The sequence below is a fragment of the Peromyscus eremicus genome, chromosome 23 (assembly GCF_949786415.1).
Source record: "Peromyscus eremicus chromosome 23, PerEre_H2_v1, whole genome shotgun sequence".
In the NCBI taxonomy this organism is placed as follows: Eukaryota; Metazoa; Chordata; class Mammalia; order Rodentia; family Cricetidae; genus Peromyscus; species Peromyscus eremicus.
Genome location: NC_081438.1, coordinates 37,071,964 through 37,089,980, shown reverse-complemented (window position 1 = coordinate 37,089,980; position 18,017 = coordinate 37,071,964). Strand labels below are relative to the sequence as shown.

At 48.3% G+C, this 18,017-nt stretch overlaps 1 protein-coding gene across 1 annotated transcript in view; it reads left to right on the top strand.

The window, feature by feature from the left end:
• Lnx2 (ligand of numb-protein X 2) overlaps window positions 1-18,017 on the top strand; it is a 65,759-nt gene that overhangs the window by 28,660 nt on the left and 19,082 nt on the right. The window contains exons 2-3 of the mRNA XM_059249820.1: window positions 6,308-6,778; window positions 17,304-17,545. Coding sequence (XP_059105803.1) covers window positions 6,369-6,778; window positions 17,304-17,545 — 652 coding nt within the window. The 5' untranslated portion in view covers window positions 6,308-6,368. The remainder of the gene's footprint in view (window positions 1-6,307; window positions 6,779-17,303; window positions 17,546-18,017) is intronic.

Below are 18,017 nucleotides of genomic sequence, written 5' to 3'. Positions count from 1 at the left end.
GTGAGTATGATCCAGAACTGTCTGGGCACAGCTGATGTTTAAAGACAGGAAGCCAGGGCTCCAGGGTACCTGTGCTCCACTGTATCACTCAGTGGACGCTTGGTAAATGTGATGAATGAAAAACCTCGCTATGCAGTGACCTAGTTACCCAGCTGGCAGAGCGCTGCCTTCAGTTTCAGAGTGTCTAGCATCTTTGTGTAGTTGAGTCATTTTGTAGATTATTAAATAGGGATACATCGAATGACAAGTAGTAACTTAAGAATAAGTCTAAAATGATTTTTCAGATACTTGAAATGATTTCTCAAATATTACTGAAAGGGACAGGAGATAAATTTTGTGTACAGAAGTGAGAAAACTCTAAGTGTGGAATTGTCGGAACTTAAAGTTGATGGCTTCCAGTTCTGAGTACTATGGTAGGGTAAACGGCGGTAAGGGGTAGACGGTATCGGAAGCTCCCATGTAACATGCTCCCATGTAACATGTCTGCAGCCGAGGATCCAGAGGCTTCTTCAGATAGAGGGAGAAGGCCTCCTCCACCGGTGCGTCATTCAATTCCCTGTTACCATGCAAATGCCTGAGGTAGTTACTTCAGTCTTTTAACAGTTTCACGGCTAGACTTCTGGCTGCTGCGAGTCACTCTGGGTAGAGCAGAAGCACTTGCCCTGTGGTGAGGAAGCAGGGGACGAAGGGCCAGGGCACCACGGGACCACCTTGTAAAGGACCGGCCGGCCGGCTTCCGCCAGCACCACGCTGAGGGCCCGAGCTCTGCCGCATGGACCTTTCAGGGACCTTCTAAGATCTGACCTGTAGCAGGCAGGGCTCATCCCAACATTTTGCTCTTTTCAGTTTTTATTCCTTTGAAAAGAGGCCCTTCCGAAAGAAGAGCTGCCAGTGCTCTGCAAGCACCATCCATCCCCCTTTCCCAAGATCAGACCACTTTCCTAACACCTTACTTTTTGGTTTTTCAAGACAGGGTTTCTCTGTGTAGCTTTGCGCCTTTCCTGGATCTCGCTCTGTAGACCAGGCTGGCCTCGAACTCACAGAGATCCACCTGGCTCTGCCTCCCGAGTGCTGGGATTAAGGGCGTGTGCCACCACCACCCAGCCGAATGTAACTTTAGTATCAACCCCTCTGACACTCTTAGTCTAGAGATTCAGTGGGTTGTGTCTGTTCCTTTTTATTGCCGAGTAGTAGTGCATGGTACAAATGTGTCACAGTTGGCTCAGCTGGTCAGCTGTTGAAGGGTCTGAGGCTCGTTCCTGTCTGCTCTTGTTACAAGTGGAGTCACTTCACCATTCCTGTGCAGGTTTCTGTGGGAAGCGAGTGTGTGAGCTTCTCTGCGGCAATGCACAGGGGCGTGGTTGCCGCGTCCCGTGGTAGTTGTGATGTTTGGTTTTGTTTTCTTACACTGCTGAACTCCCAGAGTGGCTAAAGAGATTTTGAGGTCAGACCGTTTCACAATCACTGCTTCATGAGAGGCAGCTGTCAAAGCTGACCTGCAGTGTGAGCTGTAAGGGGAGCTCAGTGTTGGCATCGTGGGGAACATGTTTCTTAGCCTTTGCGATACAGGAGCAGCATTCTTACTTGTTCTTTGTGAATTGCAGGGTCAGCTCGAGCATGCTCATTGCTCTGTGGAACCCCAGTCTCCTCCCGTAGTGTCACACACTTGAGGCTCACATAAGTTTTCTCTTAGTACACAGTATGTGCCAAGGAGTGGAAATGGGGGAACTTAACGGCTGTTGTTTAGCAAAACTGATATGGCACCAGGCTGCCTTCTAAATGTTTATGTTTACAGCCACAGACAAGTGCCACTCCCACCTTGAATCAGAGAGGCTTCGCTTGGCAGTGAAAGCCAGTGAATGCAGACACAAGTCTGCTCAAGGTGCGCAATGAGTGAGTGACAGTTGAGTGCTCATCCCTAAACAGGACGTTTACACCACCCCTCCCTTCTTAAAGGCTCCAGGGACATTGTGGAAGGGGACGGGAAAGCCTGTAAGAGCCAGAAGGAGAAGGAGGCTGTGAAATGCGCTCTCTGCATCACATCTCAGTGCAGTCAGGATTTCCCGCACTGTGGCTGCCTGCCATGGGCCTGCACAGCATGGGGCCTGCCAGCAGTCAGCCCTGGATTGGGGAGGGGCTCACGGAGCCCACCCCTCCCTACAGAGCTGTTGGCTACTGAGGGATTCGGGAGGAGGTGTAGCTGATGCCTTTAATTGTGTGTCACTGATGATCCACCCGGGCGCCAACGGACAGTTCTAAACACAGATGACCCTGGTTAAACTCAGTGGGTCACAAAATGAAGCAAAATCAGGAATGTGGGAAGGGGGCTGGTAGGGAGGAGTGGGGATTACAGTGGGAGGGAGATAAAAAGGGTGGGAGAGAGAAAAATCAGAAATTGTCAACCAATTTAGTAAAAATTACCCCCAAAGTTAAAAAAAAAAAAAAAAAGACACTGCCTTTCCCTTCCAGAAAGAGATGAGATACACACCATATAGAAGTTGTTAAGATGAAGGTGTGTGAAGAGGCCACAGAGCTGGCGGGATTCCGAGAGGAGACTCCACAGAGGAGGGCGTGCTGAGAAAGAATTTGCCAGGAGGGTGAGAGGAGAGGGTTTTCTTAGGTGCTGGGCCTTGGTGAGTCACAGGGCCTACAGATGTTTCCCATGTAACCTAATTGGTAGCTACAGATGTTTGCCAGCGCGTATGTGTGTGCAGTTTCTGCAGAGGCCAGAAGAGGGCCTCAGAGCCACCGGGTGGGTGGTGGGGACAGAGCCAAGAACTCTTCCAGAGCAGGAAGGCTCTTAACCATTGCCCCATCTCTCCAGCCCTTCTTCAGGATGTACTGGGCTGTTTCCTCTGTGGTAGACCTAGCAGATAGGAAAAAAAACCTCTCAAGTCTGCTTTCTGTGATTGTAACAAAATCCTTGAAACTGACTACTTTATAAAGGCAGAAAAGGTTCAGGAGAAACAGCCCTAGCCGTTTGTCTCCGGTTACAGAACAGTAGAGAAAGGACAAGAAGTTGGTAACATGATGAGGTGGGAAACCAGAGAAATTCTGGACCAGGCTTGTTCTTGGACCCACTCACTTCTGTGGGAACTAGCCAGGGTCTTGTGAGGATTGTGTTCAACTCTTCCCAGGGTGTGTCCTCAGTGATCTGACCGCATTCACCAGGCACTCCCCAACACCATCACGCTGGGACCAAGCTCCCAGCGCAGGGGCCCTTAAGGGACACTCAGACAGGTGGCCGAGTCTGAAGTGTGTAAGGCTCCCAGTGGACTCGCAAAGGTGAGGGCAAGGACCTGCTAGGCTGGCAGACTGGGAGCAGTAGGAACTGGGAAGAGGGGCCAGGCCGCCTTCCTTTGCTCAAAACTCACCTCATGAAGTACTTCTCTTGCTGAAATCATGTAGTTCACCATCCACCCTTTGGAAGTGAGGAAGAACTTGGGTTTTCCTTTCCTAGTAATTGTAAATTGTTAGTGTAAGTTGCCAGAGCAAATGACAGGCTGGTTCTGCAGCTTTATTGTTATTCATGGCTGATGCTTAAGCAGGGCCTGCAGTGCTCACTGCTCTTCAGACGGGCCATTGCCAGCACCTGGCAGGCAGAGAAGTTAGGTCCTGAGTCTGGTCAGTGGCCAGCAAGGACCTGACCCCTCCCCCCAGACTCGCTCTGTGCTCCTGACTGCTTGTGCTAAGTCCAGTTTTGAGTGAGCATTGTTCGGTGGCAGCAAAGACATGTTTGGTGGGTGGAGACAATGCAGTTGTTACTATGTTAATTTTCCTCATGAAAAAATGTTGTGAGAAAATGAAAATAAGGAACTGAAGATATTTAGAGGCTTAGGGAACAGCTAAAACACAATGGTCTTAAGTGTTTTCTTAGTCATTGTGTGGGAGGCTAGCAGTACCATATATTTTCGTGAGGAGAAGAAAACTAGAATAAGCACTGTCACATCGAAGAGCAAAAGCTATGTGAGTGTTCTTGCAGACGAGCTGGGAGACGAGGCTGTGGGGATCCTGAGTCAGATGCTTTCCTTCTCTCATGCTTCCTACACTGACAGAAGAGCTGCTCTGTCAGAGGACGAAGAACAAGACTCACAGCTACCACCGGAAGTCTTTGCTGTCGGATGTCAGTACGGAAGGAGCGAGGGTCGAGACTACTGTTATTTTACTAGTTTTCAGAGGATGATTTATCTGAGGTCAGGTCAGGCTGTCCTGCCTGAATCCCGCTCCAAATCCGTGGCCGTTCTTGTTAAATCTCTTAGAATGCTGATGTTTGTTTTTATTTGTTAATGTAGGTGTATTTGATATATGGTCTTCCCGTGTAGTCTAGGCTGGCTTTGAACTTGCCTCAGTCTCCCAAGTGGTAGGATTATGAGTGTGTGCTACTCTGCCCAACTTTATGTTGTTTTTAAAATGAATACTGTACATAAAATATCAGTTATGGGGCTAGCAAGATGGCTCAGCCGATGAAGGCATCTGCCTCAAGCTTGGAAACCTGAGTTTAGTCCCCAGGGTCCACACGGTTAAAGAAAACTGACTCCCGCCAGGTGAGTTCGAGGCCAGCCTGATCTACAGAGTAAGTTCCAGGACAGGCTCCAAAACTACACAGAGAAACCCTGTCTCAAAAAAGAAAAAAGAAAATTGACTCCCACAAGTTGTTTTTTGATCTCTACATGTACCCTTTTGTGTGATTTGTGTACACACACACACACACACACACGAGTGTCTGTGCACAGTAAATAAGTGTCTTTTCAGATAGCAGACACTAGCGCAGACACTGTAGAGCCCACGTGGTGCCTTTCTTCCTGTTCTTGGGGAAGGCTCTCAGGTTTAGATTGCCCAAGTGTGTTCTTAGCTGGGATGTCTTACCTGCTTCCTGTTGCCTGGCTGTGCTGTGTGCCCTCTGGCCACCCTGCCTCCTGTGGTGTGCTTCTCTCCTGAGATGCCCTAATCCCACACCTGCATCCCTGTTCTGACTGATGCTTCCTGTCACAACTCAGAAGTATCAGGTTGGTTGGTTGGTTTGTTTTGTTTTACCCTTTTGAAATATTCCCAACCACCAAGCCAAACAGCATTAAATGCCAGTTTCTCATTCTCTCCTGCATTCTTATCATATCTGGTGCTTGACTTGAGGTCTTAGAGTGTTCATCAGGTGCAGTTTTAAGGAAGGGTTTCATAACTGTCCTCTCTGGCCCTGCTGCCTGCGTTCACTGTTCAGCACACTTTGGAGGCAGAGAGCTGCTGCCTTTGCAGGTGCGTTTTTAACCCTTAGTGCCTTAGCAGGAAGGACGGAAGACCTTCAGCAGGACAGCATCCTCAGCTACAGATGGGGGTGTGGAAAGAGTCTGGTGTGAGTGAAGGCATGCACACCCAGCTAGCTGCTCTGTTACACATGCACATGACCAAGTGTGTAACTAAGTGTAGACTAACAAGACGGGTCTAATTTATAATCTTTCATCTGTTTAATTGAATTGCAGCATTATTTCCTTTGGTATAAGAAGTGTTTAGAGAGTTTACACAGATGTCATTTTTATATGCTGTGGGGTGTGACTTTCCCTTTATTTTGCATTATTATGATTATTCAAATCATACATGTTTTGAAATGTATTTTTCCTATAATGTGGAACAAAGATTTATTTTTAATTGGCAAACAGAATTATCCTCGACTGCATTTAAGAAACACTGCCTTGGGGCGTGGGAAAAAAAAAAAGAAACACTGCCTTTATTAGAGGCTGTAGAGGGCTCAGTTCAAGCAGACCAAGGTGGTGTAAGTGAGATGAGAAAGCCACACTGTTGGTGCACTGGGGGATTGATTAGCCTTGAGATCCCAGTGGACAATGGCTGAGGGGGGGGGAGCAAGGCAGCGTAATTGATTAATTAGCCTTGAGATTCCCAGTGGACAGTGGCTGGGGGGGGGGGGGCAAGGCAGCGTAATTGATTAATTAGCCTTGAGATCCCAGTGGACAGTGGCTGGGGGGGGAGCAAGGCAGTGTAATTGATTAATTAGCCTTGAGATTCCCAGTGGACAGTGGGATGTGGGGGGGAGACTCCAGTCAGTGGAGGAAGTCGGCTGTTCTTAAGTTGCTCTGGGTGACGCACGGTGTCTTTGCTTTGGCTCACAAGGTCTCTCCTTGTTCACACCTCGGCAGAGTGAATCATTGTCCCTCAACTGTCAAATTCATTTCTTTATTATTTATTACTATTTTGTTTCCAGTAAACTTGTTTCTTAGGGAAAACTTGTCTGATATTTTATCAGTCCTTTGCTCTTTCTTAACCAGCACTGTTTCTGTTTGTTTGTGCTTGGCTGTAGTTACACACGCACTCCCGACCGACCGTTGGACCCATGAGCCTGTGGGCACGCCCGACTCACAATGGGAACAGCCAGTGATGAGATGGCGCCCGTGGAGCAGGCCTCCGCGGCCTCCTCCCTGGACCCCCTGTGCTTTGAGTGTGGCCAGCAGCACTGGGCAAGAGAGAACCACCTGTACAACTACCAGGGCGAAGTGGACGACGACCTCGTCTGCCACATCTGCCTTCAGCCGCTGCTGCAGCCGCTCGACACGCCCTGCGGACACACGTTCTGCCACAAGTGCCTCAGAAACTTCCTACAAGACAAAGATTTCTGTCCCCTGGACCGCAAGAGACTTCATTTCAAGCTGTGTAAGAAATCCAGCATCCTGGTCCATAAACTCCTAGACAAATTACTGGTTCTGTGTCCGTTTTCTTCCGTGTGCCAAGATGTGATGCAGCGCTGTGACCTAGAGGCACACCTCAAGAACAGGTAAGCTCAAAGGAGACACACAGGAACTGAGGAAGTGTTGGAAAGGGTGATGACAACAGAGAGTCAAACATTCGGGTCAGGAAGGGTGCCTCGTGCCTATAATCCCAACATGAGATGCTGAGGCAGGGGGATTGAGGATTTGAGTTCTCCCTGGTCTACATGGTGAGACTTTGTCTCCAGAAATTAAAAACAGTAAAAAAAAAAAAAAAAAAGCATCAGTAAATGCATGAACCAATCAAGTAAAAGATGCAATAAATAAGTTGCATTGGTCTGTATTTAATAATACATCTCAAGCATGAGTGTGAAAGCCACAGTGTACAAGTACCACTTAGTAATATTTTCTTCATCATACCATGCAATTTAAACTCAAATGGGTGACAGGAAATAATATGAGATTCCTTTTACAAGGGAGTTTGGCATTAAAAAAAGAAACTAAATGCAAACATTTTTTTGTCTAGTTTATTTTCCTAAGGAGAAAATCCAATACCAGGAAAAATGGTACATGAAGGTTCGTACTGCAACATTATGCATGGCTGGTCATTGGAGTCAGTCTAGCTAAGAGTGCTGAAGCCATTTGAGGTTGCACATGCTTTCGGTGGGCAGATCTCTGTGAGTTCCAGGCCAGCCTGGTCTAGACAGTGAACACCTGTTTGGAACAAAACAGACAGAAAGAGTGGTGAAGGCTCACCACACCACAGAACAACAACTCACAGACAGTGAGAACCACCATTCTCTTGGGGGAAAGTGTGGAAATGAGTTGACTATTTCAGTTTCCGTGTTGAGAAGCTTGCCTGAATAAGAAGTATGAATTAGAAAAATAAATATTTAGGGGTGATCTTTGTTCTAATAAACATTTGTTTAAAATGCTAAGTAATTTATCTGTATGACTAGTTGGTGAGTTTTACAATTTGATTTTAGTAAGACTTGACCTCTGAAATAAAATATATAAACCTGAGCTGGTGCCGTGCTCATTGCTTAGAAGCACTTACCACTCAGCCTGACGATCTGAGTCTGATCCCTGGAACCCACAGGGTGGAAGGAGAGAACTGACTCCTGCAGGTTGTCCTCTGACCTCCTCATGGGCACCCACACATAATACATGCACTCACACACATGAATAAGTAAATAGCGCATGTGTGCAGACTCACAGAAGGCAGCAGAAATACATGTGTTTGTTTCCAACACCAGTTGAAACAACTTGTGGTCGTATTGACTCTGGCCAACGTTGGTCACGTGCATTGCACATCGTGCTGGGTTCAGGTGCGTCACAGGTCTCATGTAGAGTGACATATAAAATCATGGAGCTAAAGGAGATTAACGTGGTCCTTCTACAGTGCATGAAGATTTAGAGCTAGTTAGTAATACATGGTTAGGCTTCAACTTTGCTGTCTTGTGTGTGCCACATTACCGTGGAGTCTGGTCACTGCTCTGCTGTAGGGAGCAGTCAGCATTTCATAGGCACGTGACTGGACGTGTGGCTTCTGTTCCAAGAGAACAACATTCTAAAGGGATCCGATTTTATTCATTAGAAATAATTGAAAAGCGAGAAACTGAGGTATGGGGATTGAGAACGTCACATTTTGTTGACCCAGAGCTGAGGGTGAGGCCCAGTAGTAGCAGGCTGGCTCAGCATATACAAGGTTGTGGGTTTAATTTCCCACACTGAAGGGGGAAAGAAGTTTCTGAACCTTGAGAAATGTGGAGATTTACTGAGAAACAGCTTGAACCCAAGCTATGTCGTCTAACACGGGCCAAGAAAGTGGGCTAGCTAGAGCCGTGGAAAAGCATGTAACACAGCTGTACATCCTGTGTCTCCATCACCAGCAGGCGTCCGAGCCACCCACCCGAGACTTTCAGTGTGCTAATCTTGGTCAGGCCTAACTATGAATAGTAGTTTGGGCCTCTTTCTTCCTCTCTCTCTCTCTCTCTCTCTCTCTCTCTCTCTCTCTCTCTCTCCCCCACTCCTCCCCCTCCCTCCCTCCCTCCCTCTCTCCCTCCTTCTTCTTCTTCTTTTTCAGTCATACATGTTTTATTTCCTTAAGTTAGCATACAGAGTACTATCATGGGGCACCTTCATAGTAGGCTTCTTACTTGTCTCAGAACTAATGTTGGATTCTTTTGTGTTGTACTAAATATGCATGATCCAGCAGTTGTATTGTGAGATGTTGCCAAGCAACACCGTCTGCAGAGCACATCTCCTTTCTAGTCTCTCCTACCACCTCCCACACCTCACATCCAAACGAAGGGTCATGCAGATGCTTATTTGGGGGCAAATAAGTTGTGTGCTCGTGTGCCGGTTTACGGCAAGATTCAAAATCAGTTTTCATTGCTTCAGTCTCTTAGGAGGAAATGAAAAATCCGCTGTAAGCTAAGACGCTCAGCCTGGATAATCTCAAGCAGCCTGCCTGTCTCTGGAGTGTGCCGACTGCTGTGTGTGCTGTGCTGTCGAGGTCACTGAATTTGCCGGCTCATTCATCGTGCTCTTCAGCTCGGGTTTCTCTGCTAGGCTGTATGTTTCTTCATCGATGGTTGCTAGCGAGACGTAGTCTCTGTTTGCCTTCAGTCGCTCAGACATGCTCTCCTTTAGTCCTTGGAATTTAAGTCATTGCCTTTTTGTCCAGTGCTGAGGCCTCCTTCGGTCAGTTTCCCTGGAGTGTGTCTTTTCCTGTGCGGGGGCCTCACTTGTTTCTCTGACTCGTCATTTTGTTCCGAGCACTGAACAGTTTACGTGTTGTCATGTGTCAACTCACTGAGCTTCAGGTTTTTTGAAGCAGGTTCCCTACTGTGTACCCCAGGCTGGCATGGAGCCCCCAGTCCTGACTCAGTCTCCAAGTCCTGGAATTATAGGCATGGGCCACCAAGCCTAGCTTTATTTTGTGTGTTTATAAGTACTGGGAATTGAACCTAGACCCTGATTTGCTCGGTCAGCACTCTACTCTACTCTAGATCTCTAGCTATAGATCTCTGGCTTGTTTTGTTTTTAATTTTGAGAACAAGAGCCCATACTGGCTTTGAACTTACTCTGTTGCCCTGACCAGCCTTGAACTTGTGATATCAGCCTCCTAAGCATTACAGGTCTATGTTACCAAGCTCTCCCCCACCCCCTGCAATCCAGACAGAAGTTTTGGGGTTTGGGGGGGGGTTGTTGTTTTGTTTTGTTTTTCAAGACAGGGTTTCTCTGTGTAGCCCTGGCTGTCCTGGAACTCACTCTAGGCCAGGCTGGCCTCAAACTCAGATTTGCCTGCCTCTACCTTCTAGTGCTGAGATTAAAGGCGTGTACCACCAGCAGCAGCTCAACTTTTAACAAAAGTTGCTGTGGTGGCTGGGCTGTTTTTACTGGGCCAGTGCTGAGCTGATCTGCTGGGCAGCCGTACAAGTGGAGTCTTCTGGAAAGCCACAGACAGGTCTGTGAATGACACTTGTGAGCATGGGGCTGTTGAGGGTGCTGTGACCTGCTGGTCATTGCTCTCGGTTGCTGCTGAGGGCCTACAGCTTTCCAGTCTGGCGTGCAGCTGAAGAGCTCGGGCTAGTAACGAGGCCCGTCAAGTGTCCAGACATGCTACAGTACACATGTGGAGGTCAGAGGACAATCTCAGGTGTTGGGCCTCACCTCTGACCTTGATTCAGACAGGGTCTGTCTCTTCATCCACTGCAGTGAAGACCAGGCTAGCTTGCCTTGCACGTTTCTGGTGACACACACACCCACTTCCTGTGCTGGGCTGTTGCGTAGGTTCTGGGGATCCGAACTCAGATCTTCAGGTTTGCACGGCTCAAGCCATCTCACCAGCCCACCAACCACCTATCTTAAATAAATGCTTTTGAGACCGCTACGACCTTTTGCCTGGTTTCCTGAATTCAGAAGTAGTTGGTTCTGACGATTTCTCCAGTCTTCTCATTGCTCTTATGGAGGGGAGGCTTTAGATACCCTTGATGTGCATTTTTGCTGTCTGTCACACTGATTTTTGTTTGTGTTGTCTGTTTATTATTTTCCTTGACTCTAAGCCACTTGCACTGTTTCAGACTCATGAAGGGCCTGGCATAGCATGGGCCTTAGCAAGCATCCCTTTACCATCTTGCCACCACCACTAATACTGCTGATAATTCATAGTGTCTTCTGCCACACTGTGGCTTCTAATGCTCCTGTGCACGTAGTAGCAGGGAATGATGTCCCTGTAGCGGAGAACAAGTCACTTTACATGTGATTTTTTTCAGAGAGCCAGAATAATGGAGCAGATGAATAGCCGGTAAGAAAGGAAAACCCCAATGTTAGGGCTCTTTGCTGCTACCTGAGCCCTTTGGTTTCATTTTAATCAGGGGTTGGGGAGGACCTGCACCTAGAGATGCCCAAGGGAGGTTCACCCTGCAGCCTGGGGCTGACTGCCTACCACCTACGGGCTCAGAGCTCCGCTTGGAAAAGTGTGTCTCGGCCTGTAGTCCAAAGTTTTCCTGTGTCCCACACATCTCGCAGCTGCTCGGACAAGTAAGCACACAGAGGCTTATATTATTTACAAACTGTATGGCCTAGTGGCTCAGGCTTCTTGCTAGCTAGATCTTATAACTTAACCCATTTCTATTCATCTAAGTTGCCCCATGGCCATGGCTCACTGGTATTTCACATCTTCTCCTGGCCTCTCCTTCCTCTCCTTTCTCCTCCCACTCTCTCTCTTGTATTTTCCCGCCTGGCTCCATCCTGCCCTGCCATAGGCCAATACAGCTTTATTTATCAACCGGTCATAGCAACACATATCCACAGCACACAGACCATGCATCTCCTGTTCTAATTCAATACCGCGTGCATTTCTAGCCGATTGGTTTTACTTACTGTCTTATACTAGTTTCTTGTGTTCACTAGGTTGCCCCTTCCAATGCCAGTTGGCGTCTGCATTATTGTTGAGTGCTCCATCTCCAACAATACAAAGAGGTTTTGTTGTTTGTTTTCCCAAGCCAGATTTAGACTCCTGGACTCAAATGATACTCTTGCCTCGACTTCTGAATACCTGGGGTGACCCTCTCCCACACACCTGACTCCATTGGGATGACCCTCTCCCTGGGATGACCCTCTCCCACACCCGACTCTGCTGGGGTGACCCTGTCCCACGCCTGACTCTGCTGGGGTAACCCTGTCCCACACCTGACTCTGCTGGGGTAACCCTATCCCACACCTGACTCTGCTGGGGTGACCCTGTCCCACACCTGACTCTGCTGGGGTAACCCTGTCCCACACCTGACTCTGCTGGGGTGACCCTGTCCCACACCTGACTCTGCTGGGGTGACCCTGTCCCACACCTGACTCTGCTGGGGTAACCCTCTCCCACACCTGACTCTGCTGGGGTGACCCTGTCCCACACCTGACTCTGCTGGGGTGACCCTGTCCCACACCTGACTCTGCTGGGGTAACCCTCTCCCACACCTGACTCTGCTGGGGTGACCCTGTCCCACACCTGACTCTGCTGGGGTGACCCTGTCCCACACCTGACTCTGCTGGGGTGACCCTGTCCCACACCTGACTCTGCTGGGGTAACCCTCTCCCACACCTGACTCTGCTGGGGTGACCCTGTCCCACACCTGACTCTGCTGGGGTGACCCTGTCCCACACCTGACTCTGCTGGGGTAACCCTCTCCCACACCTGACTCTGCTGGGGTGACCCTGTCCCACACCTGACTCTGCTGGGGTAACCCTCTCCCACACCTGACTCTGCTGGGGTGACCCTGTCCCACACCTGACTCTGCTGGGGTGACCCTGTCCCACACCTGACTCTGCTGGGGTGACCCTGTCCCACATCTGACTCTGCTGGGGTAACCCTCTCCCACACCTGACTCTGCTGGGGTGACCCTGTTCCACACCTGACTCTGCTGGGGTAACCCTCTCCCACACCTGACTCTGCTGGGGTGACCCTGTCCCACACCTGACTCTGCTGGGGTGACCCTGTCCCACACCTAGCTCCTGGAGGTTCGGGGTCCCTTTGTTTAGGTGTGTGTGCATACGTGCATGTAGAGCCAGAGGACAGCCTTACGTGGTATTCTTAGGCACTGTCCATCTGATTTTTGTTTTATTTGGTTTGCTCGTTTTTTGAGGCAGGGTCTCTCACTGGCCAGCGAGCTCCAGAGAGCTGCCCGGCTGCCTGTTTTGGTAATCCCAGCACCGGGATTGTGAACATGCGCTACCACACCCACTTTGTTTTAATATGGGTTCTGGGATCTAACGCAGATCTTCTGCTTTTAAGGCAAACACTTTGCTGAAGCTCCCTTATCCCAGCACTGGCGTGGCTTTTCTGTTTGTTTCTTTGGAGACCCTCCAAAGAGGGAGGCTCTGGTCTTGAACTCAGATCTGCCTGCCTCTTCCTCAGTGCTGGGATTAAAGGCATCACCATACCCAGCTTCCTTTTGGTTTTTGTTGTTGTTGTATGATTTAGGGTGTGTGTGAGAGAGAGAGAGAGAGAGAGAGAGAGAGAGAGAGAGAGAGAGAGAGAGAGTGTGTGTGTGTGTGTGTGTGTGTGTGTGTGTGTGTGTTGAGAGAAGGTCTTGGACTCCTGATCCTCTTGTCTGCACCTCTTGCATGCTGGGATTACACCACACCCATCTTGGTTTTTTTGTTTTTTAATGATCCCGTAGGTCTGTTTAGCCCTAATATTCCATAATGGTGTTTTGAAGTACTTGTTGATAGAACAAATTCAGTTTGTTTTTATAGGACTTAAAAAGAATTCCACACAAATAAACTTAGTATTGCTGTTGAGGAAAAAGCTGAAAGCCTTTGAAATCTGATCTGAGTGTGTTTGGACTCTGTCTCTGCAATTCAGTTGCCTTGTGATGTTGGCTTAGCTGAGTTTCAAGTGTCCTGTGTATTAATAGAACAGTTGTAAGGATACAGGAGTCGTGTGTACATCATGGTTGTTACCCGGGGACTAGCGGAGTACGGCCTCCTTGTGCTTCAGTGCTGTGAAGCAAGTGAGTTTTTCTCCGTTTGAGCCTGCTCTGAGCCTTTAACAGCTTTGCTGTGCATTTCACGTGTGGAATTCACCTCTTGAAAGCGTATGCTTCAGTGCCTGTCCTTTGTGTATTCCCAGTACTGTGTGTCATCTAGATTCTGGAACATTCCAACAACTGGAAAGGAGCCTCTCCTCATTCTCACACACTCACGTTTTGATCAAGCTGCCCTAAATCTGTTTTTCACTTACATCTGTAATCTCTAGTGTTTCTTTTTCATAGGATGTATTTGGTATGCTGGTTAGTGTTTTACCAGCCTCATACAAGCTGAGCTTAGGTGGGAAGAGGGAGCCTCCATCACAGTGCCCTGGAGGCAAGTCTGTGTGGCATTTTCTTGATTAAGGATTGATGTGGGCAGTGCCACCCCTGGGCAGGTTCTGCTTCAGGTCCTGCCTTCCCTCGGTGATGGACTGTAGACTGAGGTGAGATAAACCCTCTTCCCCCAGCAGTAGAGAGCCAGCTAGAACAGAAAGGCTTGTGTCAGCAAAGCACTTCGGAGCTGCTGCCCGCCTCCTGTGGACCTCCCCACCTTGCCGCGTCTCCAGACTGACGCTTTTTGGTCCTTATGTCTTGCAAGATTGTGTCCCTGGGATTGGAACTAAGACCTTAGCCATGCTAGACAAAAGCTCTGCTCTGGGCCGCACCCCAGGCCGCGGGGTCTTATCGTTTGTCCTTTCGCAGCACTTGGCTCTGGCTGACTTCTTTGTGGGCCCTCTTTTCTGCCTTGATGACTGGCTGTCTTCCGCTCTGCCTCCTTCCTGCATGGTGGCTCTGTTGTGGTCTCCTGAGCTGTGGCCCATCCTGTTTAAGTATGGTGTTCCCAAAGGTTCTATCTATAGACTTCCTCCCCGATGCTGGCGGAACGAAGTCATTTTCCCGTTTTTACGTGATGATACATTTTAGGCTTTTCCTGTTCTGTGGGTGGCTTCCTGTTGTTAAGGGTTTGCTGTCCCATCGGGAATGTGAGCATGCTTACTTCTTCCCTCTAGCAAGCTTAGCTTTTCCATTTTAAAATTCCTTTCTACTGTATATAATAGCTGTAAGATAGGTGTTGTGTACCCTGGAGGGCTCTTAGGTCAGCTAACTCTGTTCACGTAGACCAGGCTGACCTCCTGAGTACTGGGATTAAAGGCATGCAGTGCCATTGAATACTGGCTGTTAACCATGTAGATGCTTGTGTGTGACATATATTTTGAAAATTAAATCTGGCCTTGAATTCAGAGATCTTCCTGCCTCTGTCTCCTGTGTACGGGGATTAAAGGCATGTACCATCATCATACCTGGCTTTAAAAAAATGTTTTAAGTGATCAGAGTAATGGTTTTCTCATGGCATTTTCATACATGTGTAGATATAATGATCTGTTATGTTTTGTTCCTGTTCATGTTCCTCCAGGACTGTCCTACCTGGCTCCCTACCTGTCTCTTGTTGCACCCCTCCTGCCAAATAGTCATGCTGTCATGCCTCATGGATTTGATTACATGCCTCATGGATTTGATTACATGCCCTCTTTCCCCTCCCTTAAGATCTCTGGCTACCCTCTCATGGCTTCTTTTGACTCTCATGACCTGTATATACATGGGATTCTACATGGGAGAGAAAACGTACAGTATTTGTCTTTCTGCATCTCGCTTATTTCACATTATGATCTTAGTTCCATCTATTTTTCTGCGGATGTCATGATCTCAATTTTTTATGGCTGAGTAAGGTTTCATTAGGTGTACATACCATTTCCTTAATTCATTGTTGATGGATGTCTAGGCTGGTTCTATTTCATAGCTACCGTGACTAATGCAGCAATAATCATGGATGTGCAGGCGCCCTGCAGTGTGCTGATGTCAGGTGTTTTGGGTGTGTATGAAGAGTGGTGTACCTGGGTTTGGTTTTTCACTTGTTCCTTTTGTTGGTTTATGGTGTGTGTGTGTGTGTGTGTGTGTGTGTGTGTGTGTGTGTGTGTGTGGTTGAGGCACCTCAACACTGACCCCCACTGTGACTGCACAAATCAAAGCCCCTGTCTCTCCACACCTGACACTTGTTTTTGGTGGAAGCCATTCTTAGTCGGTGAGAAGCAATCTGAGCCATTTCTACCCATGGCCCATGAGGATGCTCAACACTTTTTTTGAGTAATAACGGCCATTTGTGTTGGTTTTGTGGGAACTACCTATTTTTTTCATCGGCCCATTTATTCATCGATGATTTAAGAGTTTGGTGTTTAAACTTACTCTTGTATTCTAAATATGAAATACCTAGCTGATGTGTTCTTGATAAAGATTTTCCCCCATTTGTAGGCTCCTCCTCACACTGTCTCCTCTCTGGGGAGAAGCTCTTTAATCCAGTGTGATCCCGTTCATTAGTTCTTGGATTTATGGAACTCGAATTTGAACCCATCTTTTCAGTCACAACACTGTATTGCTACCACTTCAAGGTAGCTTTCAAATGTGTCTCTAATTAACCGACATCTTTGACAAAGGCCTTGTGTTCCTTGGTCTCGTTTTCAAAAATATTTGGGGGGTGTTTTTGATAACAGTCCCTGGAGTACTGCACAGCAGTGCAGAGTGGAGACTCGGCTGTGTCCCTCCATCACAGGGACACAGCCTGAAAGCAGGGTTTAAAGTTAAAAAAACGTCATTTCTGGGGCAAACATACTGCTTTATGGCTTGGGACAGCTTTAGTTTTAACTGAGCTTGCCCTGTTCTTTGTGATGGTGCAAATTTTGGAATTTTTAAGTACTGTCATTGACTGAAAGCCTGTGACCCTCAGCCTGTGGTCTGGGTGGCTTGGCTCCTCGCTGTCCTCCACCCTTCACACTGCATGTCACCTGTCGCTTTGTCCAGCCAGAGCCTCAGGTGAGAGACTGTGCTTGTGCTCTGGCCCCTTCCCAGAAGGCCAGCAAGAGAAGCTTTGTTTAAGAGTTCATTGCTTTTGAGTTTAAATGAGCCTCTACCCACAGTTTGCTTCAATAAAGCATGGTAGCAGTTCTTACTCGGCTCGCATAGCATGTCTTGAGGTTCTGTTCTTACAGATTAGGGAAATACATTTCGTCTCCTGTGTTTAACGAAAGGCAGATTGGCTGGGCCTTAGTTGGGCCTTGCTGCATGTTGTAAAGCTTCCTGTGTCTGCTTGCCCACCGAGTGTGGAGAGGCACAGTGGCGCGTTTGCATGAAGAAGCCTGCAGATTGCTACCCCTGGCTAAGACATCTGGCCTGTAAAAAGCACCGTTTGATGCAGATTTTACACTCATTCTCTGTACTGACAGCCGTGACTCTTGGGATGTTTCCCGATGACTGATGTCTACCTGAGCGTTAGGTTTTAGCTGAAGTTGTCTTCATGTCTTTCCTGAATTGGCCTGTCAGGTGGAGTGGTCAGAACTTAGTTTAGACAAAGATTAGGAGCTGAACTGTGGGTTCTTTGGGTTCTTTTGGCGCGTGAACAGTTGCCATGCCTTTGTTAAGGTGAACACTGTTAACTAAACCCACCCACACCCTCATCCCCCTCAACTTTTCCTTTTCAAACCGTCTGAAAACCACTTGCTGCTATTTCTAGGTGTCCTGGAGCCTCTTACCGGAGAGTTGATCTAGAGAGAAGGAAAACTAGTCAAACTCAAACACAGATTGAAGGTGAAAACGGATCCACTGGACTGGATCCTCCTGGCACCTCTCCCCCAGAAACGGACTGCTTGGGCATTGTGCCTGCCGAGCGGAACTTGACACCTGCGCCTCTCCCTGTGTGGCCCGAGGAGCCTGGCCTGGACAACCCTGCCTTCGAGGAGAGCGCTGCAGCCGACCGTATGTGCAACTCACCCCTTCCTGTGTTCTCTGCTCTCCCTTGCCTTTCCTCCACTGCCCTCCACTGCCCGTCTGACATCCTGGCTAAACAGCTGCACTGGAGTACGCTTTGCATACCACTCCATCCTCTCTTTGCACCGAGCAGCCCTAGCTGGCTGCAGTCTAGAAACAGAAGAGAGTCTTAACCTGGAGGAAGACGGTCCTCCCATCCTTCCCCACTGGGATCCGCTATTCTCGTGTGTGATGAGAAACATGCTTGCATCAGTAGCATCCACAGCCAAACCACAAAAGCAATAGAGCAGCTCAGATAGTCACTATTCCTAAACACTGTGTTATTAGGGAAATGTTTGTAACACGAGGACATTAACAAAAAAACAGGTTAAAAAGCTGAGCCTTGAAAGATGGCAACTCAGACAGCTCCGCTGGGACAGCGGGAATGCGTCCTCTGAGTCCGCTCCACAGCCCTGCTCCC